Raw genomic sequence first — 22,083 nt, 5'->3', positions numbered from 1 at the left:
TGCTTCTGACAAGGCAAGGTATGTGGAGAGGCTTGGGGGGAGTGCAATTACACTAGACCACCAGAGCCAGTGTTAAATTAGGGAGGGGGGGGGGGGTTAGTGGGCCCATTGGACCACCAGGTTATTTGTTTGGGAAGGGGTTGGGGGTCCACTGTACTACCCCCCAGATGCTTTCAAGTTTTTTTGTGGGGGGCAGGAGTGCAGTCGTTACTGGACAAATGCACAAGAGCTGTGCCTACTGCACAGCTCTTGTGGCATGCATCAGGAGTGTGCATATAATTTGCGTGCTGTTAGTGTTGAGCATTGGTCAGTAATTCTGACTTGCTGTTGATCTGGTGTTTTTTTTGGCGCTGTTCTCTACAGTGCTGTAGTCTTGTGCATTGGGCCCTCTGTTCCTCCTGTCAGGGCAACCCTGTCCAGTAGGAAGGGTCAGGAATCTCATCAGCATAAAGCAGAAGCCCAGGAAGCAGGGCTTAAACTTAGTTTTTCTTTTCTACGTCAGGGGAGGTAAGAATTTTATTTTGGATAGGAGAGAGGGAAAACAACTGCTCTTGCACCTGACTTGTGAGCCGATGATCAGAAGCAAACGCGGGCGCTAGAGGCTGTTAGCGCCATACTAGAGCCTGCGTTTGCTACTGCCCCATGATCAGAACCCTCAAATGTGTGAAACAATGTGCTAGCGGGCTCTGAATGCACCTAGCATGCAAATGCATGCAAAACAGAGCTCTTAGTGCAAGTAGCATGCAAATGCATGCTAAACCTATTCCTCCCCAATGATCACCGACCAGTGCGCCAAACCCTACGCCAGCTCGGAGCTGGTGTTATGATTTGCAGACCTTTGGGGAGGAATGGTGAGCAAAGTCCAGCATGCATTTGCCTGCAAGCAGGCCACCCAATGCAGCAGCCCACGCTCTCCCCCCCCCACAGGAGCAGGAACCCTGACCCAACACCCCCTCCAGCGACACACCAGTCCTCCCGCCCCCTACACAGGTTCAGGGGGGCTGCCCCTAACCCCCCTAGCATCCCCTCATATGAATGGAGCTCTAGTAGCCCAGTGGGCCACCAATCATCCCCCCCCACCCCCCCCCCGGTGGTCTCAGCGGTCCTTCCTCACCCTCTACCTTCGGGGGAGGAGGGAGGGTGGCCTCCCTCCTCTTCCATTGGTGCCACCTCGAAAATGGCAGCACCCAGCCCTGCCCGGTGCATCCTGGGTTGCTCTGGTGGGGCTTCACAACATATAAGGATGCAATGGGCAGGGCTGGGCACCGCCATTTACTGGGCTGCGCCAATGGAAGAGGAGGGAGGCCACCTCCCTCCTCCACCGAAGGTAGGGGTGGGGAAGGGCCACTAAGACCGCTGGGGGGGGGGGGGGATTGACTCACGGTCCACTGGCCACCAGGGCTCCATTCATGTGAAAGGATGCTGGGGGGGGGGGGGTTAGGGGGGCTGTAGATCCTCCCCAGATCTCCAGCCCCCCTGAACCTGTGTCGGGAGGTCGGGGGACTGGGGGGTTTGACTCGCTGTCCACTGGGCCACCAGGGCTTTATTGGAGGGGATGCTAGGGGGATAAGGGGGGCTGGAGACCCACCGGATCTCTAGCCCTCCCAAACTTGTGTTGGAGGGGTCGGGGGGACTGGAGGTCTACTGGACCTCCAGCCCACCATGTTGCTTGGTTCAGGATGGGGGTACTTGGGGTCTGGTGGTCCCATGGATCTCCAGCCCCTGTGTTTGACAGGTCTAGTGCATGCTCAGGTACAATCCTCCTGCATTTTTACCCTATGATCAGAGATATATATGTAAAGCCCTGCGCTGTTCCAGCGCTATTTTTAGAGCACTGTTTGGAACAGCGCAGGGCTTTCAATCATCTGCCCACTAGACAGCGGGAAGGAGAAAAGTGAGCTTCCTTGGGACTGCGTAATGTTTTCAGGGTACACCAGGGAGTTTTCCAGGGCTGCTTGCAATCTGAGAAGCCACTAAAAATGGCAGTCAGGTCCCCAGAAACCTTCAGAAGGAGAGGAGGTGCCTGAACAATTGGATTTAATGTAAGTCAGTTACATTTGCATATTTACATACTCTTCTGAGGCTTCAGGGGAGAGGTTTTATTTATTCTGACAGTTACTGCTGTGCTAGGAGGAAGGATGGAGTCTGGCTCTATGTAGCAAGCAGTTAACCCTTTCTGATGGAATTTGCTGAGAGATACACAGAAGAAGAGAAGAGAGGTTTCTTTTGTCTTTTAAGAAGCAGCCTGAGAATGATAAGCAAAGGAGAGAAAAGAGTATTGTTGTGCAGTGGGGAGAAAACTAGGCAAGCTGTGTACCTCTGCAGCTAAAATGTTTGCCTCTGTTAGCTGTTTTGGGATTGCCAGATAGCTAAACTTTTGAAAACTCTGCCCAAAGGCTAGGAATCCCAGGAACTGTGAACCCTGCTGGAGGGGGAAAATGTTTTTTAGAATTCAACAATTTTTATTGATGACTATGCATAGGATATACATATCACATCTTGGATACACAAAATCCCAATGTATACAAAATTTCTGTTATTTCTATTTTACATGCTGTCATCTAATTTTCAAGATTGCTCCCTTCCCCCTCCCCTTCCCTCCCTTAAGCTCTGATGCCACAATACTTGCCAATAAACATTCAACTTAAACTGAACTTATCTATGGTCTTATGTGCAGCCTATCAATCAGACATTTACATTTGCTCTTAAGCTATTCTCCATATTTTTTATTATTAGCAATTATTGTCAACAGTTGAAGGTATTAGTCTCCTGCGGGTGCCCACTGTTCCCAGATGAGTCCGGAGACCCACTCAATAACATATGAAGATTAAATTGTCTGGTAATGTGTACCTCAGGTCCATGTCTACATATCTTACCCAATTAGTTGTTTATACTCCCTCCCCCCTACCACCCTCCCATCCCTAGCCTCCCCCCTATTGTGTTTTTAGCTCTCTCATAAGAAGTATTTCATCTACTAAAAGAATTGGTGAACTCTCCCTTAATTGTATCTACTTCTTCTTCTACTTAGCATTTCTATAGCGCTGCCAGGGTTATGCAGCGCTGTACAAGTTTAACATGGGGAAGGACCGTCCCTGCTCAAAAGAGCTTACAATCTAAAGGTTACAAACAATGTAGTCAGTGTAGGTATCATGAGTGGGGAACAAACTATGTAGTCAGTGTAGGTATCATGAGTGGGGAAGGTGGTTATGCGCCAAAAGCAAGGGAGAAGAGATGGGCTTTGAGTAAGGACTTGAAGATGGGCAGGGAGGGCGCATGACGTATGGTCTCGGGAAGGCTGTTCCAGGCATATGGTGATGCGAGGCAGAAGGGGCGGAGTCTGAAGTTAGCGGTGGTGGAGAAGGGTACAGATAGGAGTGATTTGTCCTGAGAGCGGAGGTTACAGGTGGGAACATACGGGGAGAGGAGGGTAGAGAGGTAATGGGGGGCTGCAGATTGAGTGCATTTGAAGGTTAAAAGGAGAAGCTTGAACTGTATATGGTAGCGGATCGGGAGCCAATGAAGTTACTTCAGGAGAGGGGTGATATGAGAGTATCGGTTCACGCGGTAGCTAAGACGTGCGGCAGAATTTTGGACAGATTGAAGGGGGGATAGATGGTTAAGCGGGAGGCCAGCGAGAAGAAGGTTGCAATAGTCAAGACGAGAGGTGACGAGCGAGTGGACGAGGGTTCGGGTGGTCTGTTCAGAGAGGAATGGGCGAATTTTGCTAATATTATAGAGGAAGAAGCGACAGGTCTTAGCTGTCTGCTGGATATGGGCAGAGAAGGAGAGGGAGGAGTCGAAGATGACTCTGAGATTGCGGGCTGAAGCGACGGGGAGGATGAGGGCGTTGTCAACAGAGATGGAAAGTGGGGGACGAGGAGAAGAGGGTTTGGGTGGAAAGACAAGGAGCTCAGTCTTTGCCATGTTCAGTTTCAGATGCCGGTTGGACATCCAGGCAGCGATGTCTGAAAGGCAGACCAAAACTTTGGCCTGGGTTTCGACCGTGATGTCGGGAGTGGAGAGATAAAGCTGGGTGTCATCAGCATAGAGATGGTACTGGAAACCATGTGATGAGATCAGCGAGCCCAGGGAAGAGGTGTAGATCGAGAAAAGAAGCAGTCCAAGGACAGAACCTTGAGGAACCCCAACAGAGAGTGGGATGGGGGTGGAAGAAGAGCCATTAGAATATACTCTGAAGGTGCGGTGGGAAAGATACGAAGAGAACCAGGAGAGGACGGAGCCCTGGAACCCAAATGAGGACAGTGTGTCAAGAAGTAAATTATGATTGACGGTGTCAAAGGCGGCAGATAGGTCGAGGAGGATGAGGATGGAATAGTGACCTTTGGATTTGGCAAGGAACAAGTCATTACAGACTTTAGAGAGTGCTGTTTCTGTCGAGTGTAGTGGGTGAAAGCCGGATTGGAGCGGATCGAGGACGGCCTGAGAGGAGAGGAAATCAAGGCAGCCAAGTGGGCCCCCCAATTGATTAAGAACAGCACTGAGAGCTTGTTTTATGTTTTTTTTATTTTTGTTTTGCTTTCTCTGAATTTATGTGTGTATTGGGAACTAGCCACATGATCCTAAACAGCTCTAGATTTAAAGGGACGGTACCCTGACATATTAAATGTAGGACTGCCTGCTAGAGTATATTACTTTTCCTTTTGCTTAAATTGGAACTAAAATAGAGAGCAGTTGAGGAGTTAAAGGCTGCTTGTTATACTCAACCATGAGATGAAACTGCTCTCTTTGATTATGGTAATTATGGTTGCAAGTATTTTTGTTTTTGTATTACTTCCAACCTGTCTCAGATTAAACCTCTCCCAGGTAACAGGTTTAAAAGTCAATGAATTTGCAAATGTCTTCCAGCAGTGGATTATAACTTTTGCCTAGTGACTGCTTATATAAAGCTCTGCATATGACCCCAGTGTAGATGCGAGGTCAAAGGTGGCAGAGAATGTCTCATACCCGATTCGTCAGCAGACAGATTAGCACAGAGCATGGCAATATGTATATGCACAAATATATGCTTGAAGGCCATTATTCTAAATATTTTAATGCGTAATTTGTTAGCACCCATGTTATAGAATTACTCCCTAGGGGACACTTTTACAAAGCTGTAACAAAAGGGGGCCTGTGCTTGCATAGGCACGTGTTTTTGACGCGTGCCTAGGCCCTCTTTTACTGCAGCGGCTAAAAGGCAGGTTTCTTTTTCAGGAAATGGCCATGCGGCAAGTGAAGCACTTACCACATGACCATTTCGGGGGGGAGCACTTACCGTTGCCCACTGAGGAGGCGGTAAGGGCTCTCGCACTAACCCGGCGGTAACTGGGCACTGCGCAGCATGCCCGATTACTGCTGGGTACACACTGGTGCTACAAAAATAAAAATATTTTTGTAGCCTTGTATTTGACGCACGCTGGCGGGGGGGGGGGGGGGGGGGGGGGAACTACCGCCATGCTGCTGCGGTAGCCCAACAGTACTTCCATTTTAGCAAGCAGTATGCCTTTCTAGGGCTTACCGCAACTTTGTAAAAGGGGCACAAAACTAACTCATTTGGGCATATTGTCCTCAAAATGTATTCGTGGTGGTTAATTTGTTTCAGCCCTTTTCAATTAAAAATAACAAGTAATTTATTATTTTACTGATGTTTTGAGATATTTAAATAAATACCAGCTGATAGGACCAAATATCCTGGAAGATAAGAAATGTTAGACTGACTTTTTAAAGCTTTTTTTTTGCCTGTAATTTGTGATATTGCTATAAAATCTGTATCATAGGTGGTAAATGTTATAGTAGTTAAATGTGGTATACCCATTAAGTCACTAACAAAAGTTTACTAATCTACTTTTTTTGTGCAGCATTATAGATACACTGAATGTTCCACCAGATCATACATTTGGTCTTCCAATAATTCCAGATGGCTATGGTAAGGTAAATTGGCTGGGTTTCAAGTTAGCCCCTCGCAACATAATGAGATTATTATAATTTCTGTGAGCTAAACACAATTTATTTTCTCCTAACAGGAGTTGCAGAGATTCTTCGATACAAAGCTCCTACTTGTTTCCTGTATGGCAAAGACAGATATAGAGCTGCTCTTAGTACAGTTCGACAGCACATGAAAAACATCTGCTTTCATGACTTTCACGCATTGCTGGAAGCATTCAGACATTATGACAAAGTTAGTAATAGCATGACAACATACCTACTTTTTTTTCTGCCACATATCTGAACTAAATTGGAAATGTGTGTTCCAAAAAATATTCAAAATTTCAAAAGCATTTCATTTATTACCTCTGTTCTTTATGCACCCTGCCTCCTTCATAATAGTTTTTTCAGAGTGATAAGTGGCAGGAGAACATTGATATGTGCATTTATTCTCTGTCAAATACCCCCAGTCTACCCCATTCCCCTGTAGCTTTCTCTCTATTTTCTTCTAGACATTGGTTGTCTTCAGCTCCTACATTCACACTGGAAGATAGGGAGATCCAGGCAGCAGTTTCATGTGGAGGGGCATAATTGAAAGGGACGCCCAAATTTTCCTCGCAGGAGGGCTCCAGCAAGGGGTGGGGAAACCCGTATTATCGAAAAAAGATGGGCGCCCATCTTTCATTTCAATAATGCGGTCGGTGACGCCCAAATCAGCAAATTTAGGTTGACCTTAGAGATGGTCGCCCCCAGCAGAGATGGTCGTCCCCAGCAGAGATGGTCGTCCCCAGGACTTGATCGTTTCTGATTTTCAACGATAATGGAAAGCGAGGGTGCCATCTCAGAAATGACCAAATCCAAGCCATTTGGTCGTGGGAGGAGCCAGCATTCGTAGTGCACTGGTCCCCCTGACATGCCAGGACACCAACCGGTACCCTAGGGGGCACTGCAGTGGACTTCACAAATTGCTCCCAGGTACATAGCTCTCTTACCTTCAGCCAGATGCACTAACTGAACGGAAAAAGCTGTTCCCTTACCGATCCCTTGGCGATTCGGAAAGGAACGGGCATGCATGAAGGAAATCGCATGCAAATGAGCTGCTCGCTGTTAGCTCATTTGCACACGATTTCCTTCCTAAGGAGGGGAAGCCAGTGCAGAGCAGCCAAGCATTATGCGTGGCTGCTCTGCACATGCCAAAGATGGGTTCATACATGCAGACAAGCTGCAAAAATGTCCAAGTGCTCATCAGGGACATCTTTTTTTTTTTTTAGAGAATGGGCGAAGGACTTCCTTCGCTATGCCTCTGTCCCTGCAACGTCCAAAATGTGTATGCTTCTGTGAGAAGGATGTCCATGCCTTTTCTATGCCTCTGAAATCCCCTTTATTTACCTGGATTTTGGATCACAAGTAGCAGCAGTGGGATTTGAACTGGCCAGCTCTGGATTGCAAGACCAGTGCTCTAACCACTAAGCCACTCCACTCCCTTGAAATTTAGCCATCCCTGTGGGGGGGGGGGGGGCAGTTCAGGACATCCAACATGTTTGAAAGAAGGACGTCCACGCCTTTGCTATGCCTCCGCTGACACACACATACCTCGCCCCCAGGGACCTGCATACTGCCGCGATGGACCTGAGTATGACATTTGAGGCTGGCAAAAAAAGTTTTTAAGTTGTTTTTTTCAGGGTGGGAGGGGGTAGTGACCACTGGGGGGAGTCAGGGGAGGTCATCCCCGATTCTCTCCGGTGGTCATCTGGTCAGTTCGGGTACCTTTTTGAGGCTTGGTCGTAAGAGAAAATGGACCAAGTAAAGTCGGCCAAGTGCTCCTCAGGGACGCCCTTCTTTTTTCCATTATTGCTCGAGGACACCCATCTGTTAGGCATGCCCCAGTCCCGCATTCGCTACGCCTCTGACACGCCCCTGGGAACTTTGGTCGTCCCTGCGACGGGAAGCAGTTGGGGACGCCCAAAATCGGCTTTCGATTATGCCGATTTGGGCGACCCTGAGAGAAGGACGCCCATCACCCAATTTGTGTCAAAAGATGGGTGCCCTTCTCTTTCGAAAATAAGTCTGATAGCCTTCCATAGACGAAGAGGGAAATTCTCCTCTTCAACTAGTAGGAAAGCTCCTTCTGATCAACCTGGTTTTAGACCTGGGAGTATAGGCAGCTGTCTACTGCACCAAATTTTTGAGGCAACAGATATGTGGGCTGAGAAGGAACCTGCTTGTGCTTGCTTTAGGGCTACCATGGCACTATGATCTTAATGGGACCCTACCACCTGCTCCCAAGTCTTGCTTATATGCACCAAAATCTTAAATTGGGCCTTGCTTTCGTTTCGGCCGGACTGTTCCTGAGAATAACTCCATTTTTTTGATGATAAGGCCTACAGTGGCCTGCTGGCCTTGCAGCTCTTGGTATCATTTCATCCTTTTTATTTTTCATCTGGTGGAGCCTAGGAAATCATGTCAAACATGCAGATCTTTTCCTTGGTCTTCCTGCTCTTGTTCTTCTGTGATTAGTTTTTTTTTAATTTATTTATTTATTTGTTTACTTTCACTTTATAACAAGCATTACACACTTGTGATAGAAAAGGTACATTCGTCAAGAAAGAAAAAAGAAAATTATAAGAAATATAATTAAAAGTAACATTTCCTGAGTCAGTACACACAAGTCCTCAATATTGATCCAAGATATAACCATATATAGAGGATATCATAAGAAAAAATATAAGGAAAACTAAACTGGTCAAAAGAGGTTTCTCACTTTACCATATACGAGCTCATTCTCTTCGATCCAACAATTCTTTTTTAGCTGTTATAAATTCACTGAGTTGTACAGACTCAAAGAATACATACTTGACTGATTGATAGCAAACAATGCACTTACAGGGATATCGCAAAAAGAATGTTGCACCCAGCTGGAGAACTCCTGGCTTCAGTAACAAAAACTGCCTATGCTTCTTTTGAGTCTCCTTAGAGAAGTCGGGAAAGATACGGACTTTTAGACCTAAAAATTCTCTCTCTTTATTTTTAAAGAATTTTTTCATAATTAAGACTTTATCAATTGACATAGCTAGAGTCCTCTGTTGGTGCCTCCAGCATCGCTGAGACATCCAATGGTTGCCCTTGTTGTTGGTTAGGAACTTCTGGTAATCGTTGTGGTAAATAGTAAACTTGACTCATTGGAGGAAAGTTCCCCTCCGTAAATCCCAATATTTCCTTCATATATCTGGCTAACATCTCTCTTGGAGTAATAGTTATTGTTCTTGGGAAATTCAATAGTCGTATATTATTAGCCCTTTGAGAGTTTTCCAGATTTTCAATTTTCTTTCTCATATTAGTAAGATCTTTTATCATATTTATTTGCATGTCATTCAATTTATCTATTCTTTGTACTGAAGGTCCAAATTTCCCCAATAAGTCTTTATTCTCTCCTTCTATAGATTCGACAGATTTTTCTAGATTTTTGACTCGTGTCTCCAAGCCCTGAATTTGTGGACATAATACTTTTCCCAAATTAACAATTAACCCCCACAAACTTTCCAGGGTAATCTCCGCTGGTTTATCTGGAAGAAAAGTTAAAGTACCTTGTTTTTGCTTCTCTTCGGCCAATGTAGCCCTTGTTTCTGTATTCCCCGTGACAGCCATGCCTCCTCTTGCTAGCTGAATGTTACCCTCCAGGGTTAATCGGGAGCTCCCAAAACCTTCCGCTCCACTACTCTCCATTGAAAGATCTTCTTCCCCCTGAGGTTCCATTGCTAAACCAGTTCCTGGAAGCTTCGGAAACGACGCCAGAATCGGAGAGGAAACAGCCTGGGGTTGCAGAGGGGGAGCTCGTTGGTCGGGGCTAAGGGTGACTTCATGCACAGACAGCGTCTCGGATCCTCCATTCTTTCCAGACGCTGTCAGCGTGCTGCCCTCTGACCCACCCGAAACCTCCGGTCGCCGCACAAAAGCATCAAGAGGGCCAGTCAACGTTGAGGTTAGTCGACCTGGGGGAACATTGACTGTAGACTTCTCTCTACGCTTTGGCATTTTAGCGGAGTAAAAAGAAGGAAATAATCAGAGTGTGGCGACCTACGGCCAGTTCAGTCAGCCATCTTGGATCCTGTGGCCCTGTGATTATTTTTTAAAACTTGCATGCATAACTTTCCATTGTAAGGAAAATTATATGCACATGTTTCAGATAAAATAAAGTTGGAAAATTGTATAGTCAGGTGCGTAAGGTCTATCTACATTACTTACAGCAAAAAACATTTATTATATTTTTGACTTTTTGATAATTATAGATTTAAAACTAGTAATAACACAAATTAGGAGGTAATTTTAAATCTTTGATGTGCATAAAACTGTGATCTATGAATGGAAATTACTTGCTTTAAAATGGGCCAAACTGCCAGGGGTGGGCCTGGGCCCATCCACTTGTGCTTCACCTTGGGTGAATTTCTTCAGAAAGGCAGTAACTAAATCCCAATGAACAAAGAAAAAAAGGATTCCAGAAAAGTTTCTACTAGGATGTCTTCTAATTTTGAATGGAAGACGTTTTTGCTATCTTGTGGGAAGACAAAGCTCTAAGTCTTTTTCCTGTCCTACAGAAAAACTGCTTGAGTACCTTCTACATTTGTCAGAGTCGGAACTCAAGACAAATTCTATTAGGGTTCATCTTAGTGCAATTGGCACCTGTCATTACCAGATAGCACATAAATTCATCTTTCTCAGCCTTTAGTTGTTCACTTCAGGTGGAGCTTACTTCTGTTGAAGCCTCCCATCAAGCATCCTGTGATGTCATGGGATATCAGCGTTGTTTTAACAGAGCTGATTAAAGCTCCTTTGAGCCACCAGATACCTGTTACCTGAAGTACCTGACCTTGAAGGTCCTAGTTTTTGATGGCGGTCCCTGCAGCTCGCAGTGTCAGTGAGCTCCAAGCTCTAGTAGCTGATCCACCTTACACTAAGTTGTCCAACAATAGAGTGGTCCTGCACATGCATCCTCATTTCCATGCTAAGATAGTTTATTAGCCAATTGTTCTACCAACATTTTTCCTAAAATTAACATGTGTTGTCATAGAATAATATATTTGCACTATGTTTCAGTTGGTGCAAATGGCCACACCTAAAGTTAGATACGATTTCTTGGTGTAAACAGTATTCTATAAACTGCACCTAACTTTAAGCGTGGTTTATAGAATAGCACTTTTTTCAGTGGCAATTGTTTTGGTGTCATTTATAGAATCTAGCTCAAATGGTCTGCTACAAAATTCCAACCAGTGTAAAAGTATTCATGTTGACATGTTGGCGTGTATTTTGTTGGTAGGCATATACAAAAGTGGAGTTTGGGCAGAGCACATGGAGAAGTTTGCATGAACAAATGTAGATTATAAAATACACTAATTTATGTGCATACTTAAGTACTCTATTAGCAGAAATTTACACCTACTCTTGAGCAGGTGTAATGTCTGTGCCTGTAATGTAGGATCAATTTCTTCCACTTACCACTACTCTAATATAATAATTTGCACCTCCAGCGTTCTGAAGCTGACTCCGTGGCAGCTTGGAAGTGAAGCCATGAAGCCCTGAAGTGTTCGTAGGCTTTGTAATAGCGCCGCCCATGGTAACACGACGTCAGAAGAATCCCTCCCTCCCTCCAATTTCCACACCCTCCTCCGAGTTCCTGACCCCTGGACCCCTCTGCCGCAACCCGCTCGAGCCCCCTTCCCGCCGCCAACCCTCCCCCACCGCCGTCGTGTACCTGTGCTGGCGGGGGACTCCAACCCCCGCCAGCCAAAGTTCTTGGCTGCGCGGCGTTGATGAATGATCTGATCAAGTTTTAATCTGTGTGCATGCGTCTGGCGTCCTGCACACAGGACGTCAGACGCATGCATACAAACAGATTAAAACTTGATCAGATCAAGAAGAGGACTTCGGCTGGCGGAGGTTGGGGTCCCCTGCCAGCACAGGTATGCGACGGCAGTGGGGGAGGGTTGGTGGTGGGAAGGGGGGCTCGAGAGGGTCGCGGCAGGGGGGGGTCCAGGGGTCAGGAACTCGGAGGGGGAGTCTGGAAATCGGAGGGAGACAGGGAGGTGGGGTCTGGAACTCGGGGGAGGGAGGGAGGGGGGTCTGGAACTCGAGGAGGAGGGAGGGAGGGAGGGAGAGGGGGGCTGGAACTCGGGGGGGGGGGGAGGGAGGGGGTCTGGAACTTGGGGGGGGGAAGGAGGGGACCAGGAAGGAAGGAGGGAGGGGGCCTGGAACTCAAGGGAGGGAGGGGGGTGTATGGAACTTGGGGGAGGGAGGGGGGTGTCTGGAACTCGGTGGAGGAGAGGGGTTTGGAACTCGGGGGAGGGGACGAGACGGGAGGAGGGAGGGAATGCACCATCTGAACAAAAACTAGAAAAAAAAGCGGGGGGTACGACCCTGGAACTCTGAGGGGGGGGGTGACGATGACCCTGGAACATGGAGGAAGGGGCGGGGGTGCCTGGCACACACCCTCACTCTCACACACACCCTCTCTCTCACAGACACATTCGTACCCAGTCTCAATGTCTTTCTGTCACACACACACTCTTGCACATTCACCCTCTCTCTCTCACACAGTCACTCTCACACACACTCTTTCAAACATACACACTCCGAGGAAAACCTTGCTAGCGCCCGTTTCATTTGTGTCAGAAACGGGCCTGTTTTACTAGTATTTTATAAAGCACCATCTATGTATCTTTATAAAATTATTCCCTATTTTGCCATGGGCCATGCATGTGCATTTCAAAACATTTCCCCATTAGCATTTACACCTGCTTCAGGTCATACATAACTGCCAGATAACTACTTGCTTGGAGCTAGGGTTTGGAAGAGTGCTTGGAAGAAATTGTGTTTACCCCTTGGGTTCTCAAAACTACCTGAAAAAATAAATGTTTTATTTTTTATTTTATTTCAGCATTTGTACCCCACATTTTCCAACTAGTGCAGGTTCAATGTGGCTTACAGTTAGTTCAATGTGTCTTACAGTTGGGTTGTTTTGGAAATGTTATAGAGAAATGTTATGGGATTGGGCCATGTCCAGGTTTCAGCACTGAATTTCTGAGTTTCTGGAGCCAGTTAAATATGATATTCAGCATTTAATCAACTATGGGGCACTACATCAAGCTTGGACTGACTTTTATGCAGTCCTACTTACGTGTTGACCCTGGCCTGTCAAGTGCTGAATATTAACATTTAGCTGGTCAAGTATCGACTCCATTCTCAGAACGCCACCAAAATAGCCAGTGAAGTGCTACTTAAAATGACTGGTTAGCCCCGAACAGGTGATTTAACTGGCCAGGAGCCATTTCTGCTTTGAATATTGACCCCTTTGAGTTTTGGAGCTTGGTTCTTTGTTTGACTACTCTAAGAACTGTAGATTTAAGCAGAATGCCTACACTATGCCTTTGCCCTGGTTCAGTCTGTAAGAGGTTTTCCAGTGGCACTACATGGATGGCACTGCTGAAAACTGACAGAGAAGTTATCCATGTAGTGGAGTGGAAGAAATACTTGTATTTGGTGGTAAATACAGTAGGAACAGCTGTCTTACAAACAAAATCATGCTCAAACAAACAGAAAAAATGGATTGGGGCTTTGAAAGTTAAAACAGTGGCACTTACACGTGTAGGAATAGATTTTGCTACCTATACACTAAGTGACAGATTTTGCAAAACTGTATATAGTCAGCAGTATCCAGCTGCTATACCCTATAGCTATGCAGCTTAATTTAACACTGAAGCATGTCTAAATTAAACTGCATAGCTATATGGATAGCAGCTGAATATCTCGGCCACTATCTCCATATGTACTCAGTGCCACTTGTTATCTGGATAGTAGTGCTGAATTTATGTATCGTATTTAAATGCCATAGCTAATGTTTAAAAACAAACAAACATGGTGTTTGAATATTGAGCTATCTGTGTTCAGCGAGCCATGGTACCCTGTTATAAAATTTGTCTCTATATATTAGTGTAGCCTTTTGGGGCTTTACCACCAAGAGCAACTGCTCACTCTGCAACCTCAGGTAATGACTTTTTTCATTAACTAAAGCTGCACTTGGATGTTTTATTTGCTAAAATATCCAAATTGCTATTTTGTAAACACATTTTAAAGACTTTTTCTATGCAGTTTGTCTGCAGTGTGTCCAACTCACAAGGGCGCATGTCTGGAGCTTGTTCAGGGTGGGATTTAGACGTTCCCAAAACTTGGACATTTGTCTGCCATAGTGGAATAAAGCAAAAACATCCAGGGCTACAGTTTTAGACGTTTTGGTCTAGACCTGTTTTTATCACGACTAAATCAGAAAAAAGGTGCCCTAAATGACCAGATGACCACTGGAGGGATTCAGGCATGACTCCCTTATTCCCCTAGTGGTCATTGACCCCCTCTCAGCCCCCTATGATGTGTGAAAAAAAGAGTATATACTAGACTGCAAGAAAACATCAGATGTTATGGCTACTCTTAGAAGAGCAGCAAGCAGGTCCCTGGAGAAGGCTAGTGGTTGGTGCAGTGCACTGTAGAGAAGGGGAAAGGCCCATATCCCATCCTAATTGTTACACTTGTGGTGGAACGTGTAAGCCCTCCAAAACCCACTATACCCACATATAGGAGACACCTGTCCTGCAGCGATAAGAGCTATTGTAGTAGAAACATAGGGTACAGTAGGTTTCTGGTGGGTTTTGGAGGGCTCACCATACAATATAACGGACAAAGGTGAGAAGTGCACCCTGGGCCTTTTATGTGACGTTCACGGCAGTACCCCCTAGGGGTACTGTTTTGCTGGAATGTCTGTATGGCCAGTCTACTAAGAATGCTGGCTGCTCTTATATCCCATTGGCTTGATTTTGTGCGTCTTTCACTTGGACGTTTTTTTTTCTCAATAGACACACTGAGCACAACAACATCTAGTAAATGGCCATTTTCAAAACAAAAAGCTAGGCATTCTTCTGGTTTGGAAATGGCCATATTTACTACTGGATTTTTAGATGTTTCCCTTTAAAATACCGAAAGTCAGATTTTGACATTATATCGAAAATGCCCCCTTAACATTTTTAATGTCACTATATTTCACTTTTTATAGATATATAGATAGATATAGATATGCATAATTTTCTGATATACTACTACTACTACTACTTATCATTTCTATAGTGCTGCTAGATGTACGCAGTGCTGTACACGAGAATGAAGAGACAGTCCCTGCTCGACTGAGGTTACAATCTAATCAGGACAGATAATCAGGACAAATAAGGGAAATACTTAAAGTGGGAATGACAAAACAGACATGGCTGAACAAGTGAATAAGGGCTAGGAGTTAAAAGCAGCCTCAAAAAGGTGGGCGTTTAGCCTACATTTGAAGATGGCCACAGATGGAGCTTGACATGATATATTGTTGTCTTCCGTTATAAAGAAGTGGGTGCAGTACCTTGAGATCCTGCACTGACTTGTTACTGGGGGGACTGAGACCATGGCTGGTGGCCAAGATTCTGCCACCCAAAGAGGAATTGGAAATGGTAGGGATTGTGACTGCAGTTGGTGGGTGCCAGGGACCCACCACCCAAAGTGGAGCTAGTGGAGATTGAGACTGAGGCCCAGAGTGGTGGGGAGCAAGTGTGGGACTTACTGAGAAGGGCAAAGAAAGTGGATGGGCTTTGATATACTGCCTTTCTGTGGTTGCAATCAAAGCAGTTTACATGTTTATATACAGATACTTATTTCAATGTACGGTTAAATGACTTGCCCAGAGTCAAAAGGAGCCACAGTGGGAATTGAACCCAGTTCCCCTGGTTCTTGGGTCACTGCACTAACACCATTAGGCTACTCCAAAACAGAAGCTGGCTAGAGGGAGGGAAGATAGTGATGAAGGGAAAAGAAAGAAAAAGTGTAGAGGGAGGAACATGTAGGAATGGGAAAAGGTAGGGAAAGATAGAGTGGAAGGAGGGCAGGGCAGATGGAGAAAGGGGGGGGGGGGATTAAGGGGAAAGAAACAGAAGTCGAGAGAACATTGCCACTGCTTGCCCTGGGATTGGTAGCATGGAATGTTCCTACTAATTGGGTTTCTGTCAGGTACTTGTGACCTGAATTGGCCACTGTTGGAATCTGGATACTGGGCTAGATGGACCATTAGTTTGACTTAGTATGGCTATTCTTATGTTCTTATGAATATCAGAGAGACACACCATACCAACATATCCTATAATCTCCTCCCTGCCACAAAGCCATACAATTCCTACATGTATATTGTTCCATCATCAACAAAGAATGATACACCCATCTGACATACGTAAATGCATACATTACTTCCCTATATATACTGCATATACTCCCTCCATACATACACACAGTTCCCCACATGTACTCCCTACATAGATATACATACACACCATATATATTCCCTCCAGTCACACCCTGACAACTTACCATGACATATCCACACTGTTCCTCCCCACTGAGCCCCTTGTAGAGATATGTTTCAGTTTACCAAGAGTAAGGAGAAACACACCTTTGTTCATTTTTTAATGTGTACTTTGAATTTGAATCCCATTGCATTTTAGGTAAAGGGTCATGGATTTGATATACCGCCTTTATGTAGTACGGTTTACATTTATTATATGCAGGTACTATCTCTGTCTCTAGTGGGCTCACAATCTAAGTTATTGTACCTAGAGCAATGGAGGGTTAAGTGACTTGCCCAGGGTCACAAGGAGCTGTAGTGATAACCCAGCTCCCCAGGTTCTTAACCCACTGCACTAACCATTAGGCTGGCCTTCTCTTTCTATTTCAATCAGCAGTTCTGGTGTCAAAATCTTCAGGGTGGGTGTTAAAAAGTCAGCGCTAACTTAAATTTTCCCCAAGTATAACTGGGGCACTTGATAGTTCTGGAAAGAAGTCTCCACTCCAGCCAAAGTCAAAGAACATTTGAGAGGTATGGTTTTGATGACTTTGCATATCATCATGGTAATGAATCATATATTGCAGATGAAATCTGCACCTTAAGAGTTTGCTCACCCTTACTTCTAAATGTTTACTGTAATTTTTACCTCTCTTCTTTTCAACAGAACAATAATGGAAAAATAAGTAGAGATCATCTCAAAAATGTATGTGAACATTTTAACCTAGAACTGTACCCTGAACTCTTGGATGCTATACTTGAATATTGTGGTGTGGATGAAGTTGGCTTGATAGATTTTGTGTTGTTCACAAATTTTATTAATTGGAAGAAGAACGTATCAGCTGAAGATTTGGCAGAAAAAATATCTTCAAGAGGTATAGCATGTGATTTGGTAACCTTAATTAATATATTAATACAGTTGAAATGTTCTCACATTCTCTGTCACCTCAAATCTTACAAGTATATTTGTAGAATAGTTTAAAACATGTGGTTAACATGGGACACTGTTGAAGAAACCCATATTTATATTTTTCCAACACAAAGAATGTTGGAAAGAATTATACAAAAGGGATATATTTCTTTCTATCTTTACTTCCATTCTTTTGTCTGTAGGCACAATAACTCTATGAGTTGAAAAGTGACAAATTAGCATGTTTCTGCTTATTCCACTTGCAAACTCATGTCTGTGAAGTCACAGGAGAGTGTTTCTCATTAGGGTGACGGGCTATATGGCATGTGCATGTGAGTTTGTGTGTCTGTGTATATATATGTAGGTATTTATGTCTTTGTGTGTCTGTGTCTGTGTGTAGGTGTAGTGTTTGTATAAATGAGTCTGCATCTTTATATGTGTATGGGGATATGTGTAGTGTCTTTGTGTGAGTGTAGTCTATCTGTGTATTTGAGTCTTTGTATGTGTATAGTATTTTCTTTGTGTGAATGTCTTTGTGTGCCTTTTTTTTGTGTGTGTATCTTTATGCCTGTGTATGTGTCTGTGTGACTTTCAGTATGTGTGTGTGTATTTTGTGCTTATGGATAAAGACAGATAGATGGATAGAAGACTTCCCCAATAGACAGGGCTGGCTCAAGGGACTAGGGCACTCTGAGCCAGCTTTTGCATTGGTGCCCCCCCACTCGAGATCCAGTACTCCTTCTCTCTCTGAAGTCCCTCCCATCTCTGCCAACCTTCTCTCCCTATCCTTAGCTGTGGCTTTCACTCTGAAAATCTCTTCCTTCCCTGTCCTCAGGCCATCATCACTCCCCTTTTTTCTCTGTTCTTTCCCTCCCAGTCCCCAGGAGTCACTCTCATACCACCCACCATTGTCAGACAGATCACACCTCCTACTGCTGTTGTATATCACTTCTTCCTGAGGATCTGTTTATGCAGTAAAGTAGTTTGTAATGGCCTACAATTGCTTTATACTGTAGAATAACTTGTGATAGGGATTTTGTACCAAGGAGTGAAGCTTCAGGGGAATGGAGGTCCACTGCAGTTATTTATAAATTTGTGTTTTAGCTAGTTACTTGAGCATTGCTAAATTGTACCAACAACTAATTATGTTTCATTGACGGCAACCTTTACAGGGTGGAAAACAGAAAGAGCAAAAGTTGATGAAAAAGTTAAATTGACAGACACAAGAGTAGTAAATACTTTAGATGTTAAAGAACAAGAACAGGATAACTCAGAAGAAACACCAAAATCTTTGACTAAACCATCAGATCAAGTACTAAATGACTATCACACAACCTCTGCTATGATCAATGGTGTTGTAGGAGGTTTTCCAACAACCTGTAAGTACAATAAACATATATAACCACACAGGGATGGAGGGGGGGAGGGGGCATGGGGACCCAAGCCACTTTTTTTTCTGTGATGCTACAGCCAGCCTGACAGCCTCGCTCAGTCAGATCCAATTTCTTTCCCTTCCACCCCTCCCCCCATCCTCTACTTGCCTCGGAATCATTGGCTGGCAGGTAGCAGTGATTGAGAGAAAATACTCTGCCGGCCATGAGTCCTTCTTTCTGTTGCATTCCGCCTATGTGGAAACAGGAAGTTACTTCACAGGAGGTGACACGCAGTAATAGTTAAGGACCTGTGGCTGGCAGTGCAGTCTCTTGATTGCTGCAGCTTCCAGCCAATGATTTTATTTTTGACTGATGGTGCGGCGGGGAGTGAGTGGTGGTGGTGGTGGAGCCCTTAAGATTGTTTTCCCTGAGCACGGCTTTGTCTCTCGGCTGCCCTGTAACCACATTATTCGCTTCACTGATAGTATAGATCCTCAAAATATTGTTAATGTTTTGATTCCATTGTTTAATCTACTCTAGGATCTTCTTTATGCTGTCTTCAAAGGTATTCTGTTTCTTTGATATAACTTTTATTATGACCTGCTTTTCAAAATCTTCTCTAATATCCTTCTTGAGTTGTTTGTGCAGTGTTTATATGGTAGGTAGGCAATTTTTAGAACCTTTTACAGAGGTGAAAACAATTTACTCATATAAATTGGTGATCTGAAATTTGTGTTTTCTGAATACAGCTAAAGATACGATGTGTTCACAGCGTAGCTAAATGTACATGTTTTGTGGCATTCCTGGGATCATGTAGCCATAAATATGTTGTGCATTATCTACAGATATTGTTTCCTTTGAAAAAGTATCTATATGAAAAATGGGTGTAAATATCATCTGTTAGTGCTTTATAACCACTTCAAGTTTTAATGTGAATATACATGCATAATTTCATGTTACATACATAACTAGTTCATACAGTTTTATCGAATTATAATGAAAGAAGAACATTAGAACAAAAACAGTATTAGTCAAAATGACGTCATTCAGATAATGTTGTCCGGGGAGTAACAAAGTAGTATAATACATACTGTAAAAAAAAAAATTCCATACACATAATTAAGATCTAAATCCTCAGTGGAGATATAAAAGAAAAGTAGTGCACCCAGTAAATCAAGTAATGTATTGAAAAGATTCTTTACCGAGCTAAGGCATATATATAATCTAAAGGTATGATTAACAGGTAGCAAGCGTGGCAGTTGGAGACCAGATTTTTTCAGTAGTGCGACTGCAATTAGTAAATTCAGCAGCTTTACATTCAAACTTATGTATCATAAGGATATTTGACTACCAGAAGGTAATATTTAATAACGAGGAAGATTCCAGTTATAAAGAATCATTTGAAGAATAAGAACAATCAGAATGTCAAGTAATTTGCTTTGCCAGGAATTTAAATTCTCATGGACTGCCAAAGAACGATAGATGATGATGTCAGGAGTAAAGGGAGAGGTAATTGAGAGAATAGATTTGATAATATCCCAAACAGAGGACCAAAATCCTTTTATGCAAGAGCAGGAAAATAACATATGCATTAAATCACCTAAGTGAGAGTTACAGTGCCAACACATAATATTAATGCTGAGGTTAGCATAGTGTAGTTTGCTTGGTGTCCATATGACTTTGTGAAAGAGAAAAGGGAGGGATTGCATTAAACTAACAGAGGCTGTAGGGCGCATAACAACTTAAAAAATGTTAATCCAATCATCTTCATCCCCCGCCCATGAGGTTACAGCAGTGTTTTAGTATATTTAGTATAAGTGTTTTAGTATATTTTTTATGTGGAAACTTCTTAAATCGTAAGGTTTTGTAAAACAGAGAGGTAGTATGACCCTGTGCAACACCAGTCAGACAGTTTGATCAAATCTGAATTCTGGAGGGAGGAAGTGATGTCATCTGGTAGATGGCTGCTTAGCCGTTGAGCTCCTCCAGACCCCGCCAAAATTAGCAATACTTAACAAAGCAGCAGGCTTGGTTTTTGCAGCAGTCACACCCCTCTGGTATCCCTGATCATAGCAGTGATGACCAACAGGAAGCCGAAGCCTATCAGCCGTTGGAGCTGGAAGACCATGTCCCTGGTAAGATGGCGGTCCCGCATGTGGAATTGGACTGCATCAAGGAGACATGTATGGAAGGACCCAGGAAGGATTGTGAATAGCGGCCCGCTAGTTGAACGGAGCTGCGAGGTTGGTTAATGGATTTGAAATCCATTATTGTAGTGGTGCAGTAGGAGCTCCATAATGATGTGGAGGGTCTTCAGAAATCAATGGAGGATATGGGCCAGCACCTCAATGAATTCAAGGAGCATGTCAATGACCACGATGGTAACGTGTCACTGCAGAAACGCTGTGCTGAACTGGAATCCAAGCAGTAGAATTTACATGTGGGTCTTTTTCTGCCGCCATCTACTATGTATGTATGTTACTTGTTGAAATAGAGGATGGTGAGAATTGGGCCCAGTGCAACAAGGGCCAGAGGCACAGGGAGAGCAAACTGCAGACGCTCTTATGCAGACTATTTGTCATCAGTTTTTGCTTGCAGCTAACTTTGGAGCTGAGTTGCTCTTGATTTTGAATGGGTGCATAGAGCCCTGGGGCTCAAGCCTATAGACTGCCCCTGAGATCTTGTGGCCTGCTTTCTTAGGTTTCTGAAAAAGGAGCGTATTCTGCGTGCAGCGAGGCAAGTGGGCAATATCACATAGGATAACTCCAAAGTGGAGATTTTGTGGACATGTCAGCTATCACCCTGCATAAGTGCAGAGATTTTCGGGTGGTGATGAGGTGCCTTACTTCTCATAACATTTGCTATAAGGTGGCACTATCCATTTGGATTGTCATTTGCTCTGCAAATCCAGTTCCATAAGGTTACTACACCTCAGAAGGCCCTGGAATTGTTAAAGGATGCTACAATGTAGAAGGATGTAGGTGAGTGAGAGTGCAGAGAACCTGGAGGCACCAAGGTTGGTTCCCCAGCTTAGTGCTGGCATCAGGGCATTCCTAGGACCCAAGGATTGCAGCGCAATTCAGATGTTTCCTCTGGGGACCAAGACCCACTAGCTTGATGATTCAGAAACGCTTTGGCTGACTTGATTGAATACTCCTTGTTTTAGTCGGGAGGCCCTCTGGCCCTCTGTTCCTTTGGTCATTTTGTGCTGAATTGGAGGGGGACTGGGATCATGCTCATGCGAAAATGTTGATGTCTAGTGGGGAAAAGAGGGAGGGAAACCAGTAGAAGCACTCTCCTGAGAGGTCCGATTATGCCGGGCCCGTTTGCTTGGTTGGGGAAGGGGTAGATTGGGGGACAAGGAATGGATGGGTTATGGGTTGGGGGTATTGGGCCAAGTTGTTTATTGAATGCTCCCAGGGTGACACTACATGGGAGGGGTGCTTTGTGTTTTTGCTTGTATTGTGCTCTCT

General features: G+C 44.4%; 1 protein-coding gene across 1 annotated transcript in view; it reads left to right on the top strand.

Annotated features, from left to right (window-relative positions):
* The window catches only part of EFHB (EF-hand domain family member B), a 106,754-nt gene that overhangs the window by 66,016 nt on the left and 18,655 nt on the right, over positions 1-22,083 (top strand). Inside the window, exons 8-11 of the mRNA XM_030206026.1 lie at positions 5,859-5,926; positions 6,024-6,178; positions 16,995-17,202; positions 18,410-18,616. Of these exons, the coding sequence (XP_030061886.1) occupies positions 5,859-5,926; positions 6,024-6,178; positions 16,995-17,202; positions 18,410-18,616 (638 nt within the window). The remainder of the gene's footprint in view (positions 1-5,858; positions 5,927-6,023; positions 6,179-16,994; positions 17,203-18,409; positions 18,617-22,083) is intronic.

This window comes from Microcaecilia unicolor, chromosome 1 (genome assembly GCF_901765095.1).
Source record: "Microcaecilia unicolor chromosome 1, aMicUni1.1, whole genome shotgun sequence".
Classification (NCBI taxonomy): domain Eukaryota; kingdom Metazoa; phylum Chordata; class Amphibia; order Gymnophiona; family Siphonopidae; genus Microcaecilia; species Microcaecilia unicolor.
The sequence above is the reverse complement of the archived record's forward strand: the minus strand, read 5'-3'. Positions and strand labels throughout refer to the sequence as shown.